General features: G+C 44.1%; 1 protein-coding gene across 1 annotated transcript in view; it reads right to left on the reverse strand.

Annotated features, from left to right (window-relative positions):
- Nucleotides 1-312: 312 nt before the first annotated feature.
- The window catches only part of GPI (glucose-6-phosphate isomerase), a 21848-nt gene continuing 18321 nt past the window's right edge, over nucleotides 313-3839 (reverse strand). Inside the window, exons 15-18 of the mRNA XM_005428463.2 lie at nucleotides 3462-3590; nucleotides 2967-3042; nucleotides 2818-2884; nucleotides 313-1361 (exon numbers count right to left, since the gene is read on the reverse strand). Of these exons, the coding sequence (XP_005428520.1) occupies nucleotides 1238-1361; nucleotides 2818-2884; nucleotides 2967-3042; nucleotides 3462-3590 (396 nt within the window). The 3' untranslated portion in view covers nucleotides 313-1237. The remainder of the gene's footprint in view (nucleotides 1362-2817; nucleotides 2885-2966; nucleotides 3043-3461; nucleotides 3591-3839) is intronic.

The following is a 3839-nucleotide window of genomic DNA, read 5'->3' on the forward strand; positions in this document are numbered from 1 at the left end:
CAGGGACCCAGCGGGAGGGGAGAGGAGAGAGCGGAGCCGAGCGCCTGAGCACGGCGGGAGGAGAGCGTTAAAGCCCGGTGAGAACAGGCCACTTCCCTCTAGTGGGTTCTCTTTTCATATGGAAGCATTACTCCATGGGTCGGATCCTGAGCCCTGCAGGCGGCGGGTGAAGCAGCGCGGAGGTGCCAGAGCAGGGAGGCCCAGCCCGCAGCACCCAGCGCTGCCCGTGAAGGCACACGGCAAAGATAGGCACTGAGGGGGCCCAGCCCACACGGTGTGGGCACCACTGGGGACATGAGAACCAAAGTGTCCTTTTAATGCTTGTGTCTTACCTTTATTAAAGGTGTTACAGAACAATAGCCAGAGCATGCCAATTTGCTAGCAAGGAGGTTAACAGTAGTAGAGAACAAAAGAGGATAAACAACATATTGACAACAGGTTTCTCTATTTCTTTCATTGTTGTTGTCAGACAGTGATGCTGATTTAACAGTGAGAAATTGCCCCTGGAGGATACCAAAAACATTTCTTCTCCAAGTGATCCCAAGCTTTTGCTTCACGAACTCTGGAAAACTGTTTGGAAAAGTTAAGATACCACTGTCTCTTCGGGAACCTTCCTTTTTGAATAGCTCTCCACATAGCTTACAGACAAAACAGGAAATCTTTTACCAAACATCAGTAAACTTGCATTTTCACAGTAGCACTGGGGAAAAAAAAGTCTGTATCTTGCTCAAAAGGGATGAAATGTACCCGAACAACCTACAGCTGTAGGTCTGATTCTTTAAACACATTCTAGTTTCCAGCTTACAGCAGAACCAGTCCAAAAAGACAGAAGTCAGCTCACTTGGCTTCAGAGGACCTTACACAGTGAGTGAGGCAAATGTTATTAGGGCTGCACTTCAAAAATAGAGTGAAGAAGTTTTACTCATCCACCATACCATTTATTTTCTAGTATCAGTAGGTGACCATCTTTAAGGAAGTTGAGGGATAAGAATTGAGGGATATACCAGCTGCACTTTACAGATTAACAGCCACAGAAATAGAAAGCAACTATACAATCTCAGGGTTTCACAAAACTAGTTTCATTTGTAACACTTGACGCAACAAGATTAACTGCAACAAGTGAAGAGAGCTACATCTGTAAAGTGCCATTTTTGTTAAAAGTGGCTAAAAAAAGCACATCTACAACAGATTTGGGTACTTGGTGGTGAGATTGTCGATGTCCTCTAAGTATTTCATTTCAAGCTCTGTGTTTTTTGATGAAATTGATGAGCCCATTTGTTGAGCTATCATGAGATGTCACTGGAGCATCTGACTCCAGTTCAGGCTCAATTTTCTTGGCAAGTTGTTTTCCAAGCTCAACTCTGCATTTATAAAAGCAGGAGAAGAAAGAAAAAGCAATGTTAGTGCTACCAACTTACAGTATTTACTATAAACCATTAATGTTAAAAATAGAAGCCAGTAAAAAGTAACTTCCCAGTGAACACTGTGATGTTTTACCTCTCAAAAATTACTGTTGAAGTATTTAACTCAGTGCCATTCATGAAAAACTGGAGTTCTTATTGTTCCTTAGCTGAGCAGACAGCTCTAATTACAGGATGTCTAAGTGAACAATTTGTTTTCAAAGTCAAGGAGAGTCTTTTCACCTTGGTATTCACTTGTGTTATGCAGCCTGCCCCAGTGCAGAGTGCACTCAGCTGGCTCCTGTTCACTGTTGAACATGACAGTGCTCAGAACACTGACTGGTGTCACCCAAACAATGCCCAGCTGAGCTACAGCCTGGAAGCACCCCCAGCACCTATCCAGGAGTTACAGCCCCACTGTAAGAACCCAGCATATTCCAAAAGCTGCAAGAAACAAGGCTGGTTCTACAGCACCCCCACCTTTCAGTTTTGGATGCCATTCTGGAATTTCATGTGTGGCAGTAAAAGCTGTACTTTCTCCTACCACACTCCTGACCTCAGAGTTTATAGCAGACATCAGCTTGTACTAGACACAGTCTGCCATTTTCAGGTTCTGCTACAGTATTTGGTTATAGAACAAGCTGTGGTAGCACAGCACCAAAGAATGCATACAAAGATGAAGGCAGCTTAGTGTAAACTGATATTCTACACCTGTGGAGCAAATGTGCTCTTCAGAACAACCCCTCACAGCATAGGCAGGCTGCACCTGAAAAATCTTATTTCCCAATCCCTCTACCTAAGCCATACAGTATGTTTACAGTTCATATTACTACAGATGAAAGAACCTGATTAACTCCTGACTAAATTTTTAAGTGACACAGTGACAGACTCCCCCAAGCTGCTGTTGCACACATGGAGCTCCAGCACAGCCCTCAGCCACAGATGCAGCCTGCATGAAACCAAGGGCTGCTGCAGACACAGACCTCTGCCAGAAATGCTGTCTCTACAGCACAGGAAAACTAAGAGGCAATCAATCTTTTGCTTAACAGATGCCACTCAAACTGCCTACTAATCTAGAGGTAAAATAATTCTTTGTTCCGTGCTATAGGGAAAACATTTCCCTTCCTAATTCTCAAAGCATGTGTTCAGCCTGCTTGACTGTGTTCCTCACTACGGCATCTTTTTTACATTCATAGTATTTTTCAAATTTAACAGAGGTCCTTAGCCAAAATTATTATCTAGAAGTCATTATGCATTATAGCATGGTAACCTATCCCCAGAAAATCTGTTTTCATTTGTAACTATCCCATAATCATGTGCTCCAAGTATAAAACTCTTTTGATTGTCTTTTCTCTAACTCATGATAGATTCAAGAATCTGTCAAGAAGTATACAAGAAACAAACCAAGGAAACTTACCCCCACTGGTCATAACTGTTAATGTCCCAGACAACTCCTTGCACAAATATCTTGTGTTCATACATGGCTATAAGCAGAGAGAGATTTATCAATAAACTTGATCACAAAGTCTTCATTAGAATTCACAGATGAGAAGTGTATTTACTCACCAATGATGGCTCCCAGGGTAAAGGGGTTGAGTTTTGTAAACATGATGGAATTGGTTGGTCGATTTCCCTCAAAGACCTTTCAAAACAAGAGATACATTGTCACCTAGTATGTCGCAAAAGTACATCAGAAACTTGCAGGTTTTATCTTCTTTGGAGTTCACACTAGACCACTTGCATTAGCAGCAAATACAAAGTTCTGAAAGCTTTAAAGGCCTTCAACCATAAAATTGTACAAGTTCCATTTTTTTTTACAAACACAATGGAAAATGTGTCCCAAGCACCACTGCTGGCCACTGTGGGCTACAAGAAGTAACCCAAGAGTCACTGGGCAGTGCTGAGATAGCCCATGTTCCCTGGAACACCTCCAAGGCTTCAGAGCCACAGTACTGCTCACAGCCTGCTCCCAGTGCCCTGCCAAGGTGCCACCGGTGCCACCCCATCCCAGCTGCCCTGTAACCCCCAGCACAGCCCTCACACCACAGCACCCATGGGCACCTTGTGGGGAAGGAGCTTCTCCAGAGCGTCCCCGCTCAGCCCGGCCGCCTGCAGCTCCTTGCGCGCCTCCTCAGGCGTCTTCCCCTTCATCAGGGCCTCCGTCTGAGCCAGGAAGTTGGCCAAAAGGATCTAGCAGGTAGAAAGAAACACAAGTTAATGTTTGCATTGCTGGAATACTGGCACCTGGTGCTTGAGCCTATACCAAGACCTAGCCTAGACTTACAAGTCAGTTTTAACACTGTGGCAGTAAAATATGTATCAGTTTTAGCTATTGCTTCTTACCTCAGAGCGCCAGGGACTCAGTTACTATTAACACATGTACTAAAGTCCACGTATCCAAAGAAAACCAGGAAAGTTCTGCAGAATCCAGCTCCTGCT

Source organism: Geospiza fortis, unplaced genomic scaffold, assembly GCF_000277835.1.
Source record: "Geospiza fortis unplaced genomic scaffold, GeoFor_1.0 scaffold383, whole genome shotgun sequence".
Classification (NCBI taxonomy): Eukaryota; Metazoa; Chordata; class Aves; order Passeriformes; family Thraupidae; genus Geospiza; species Geospiza fortis.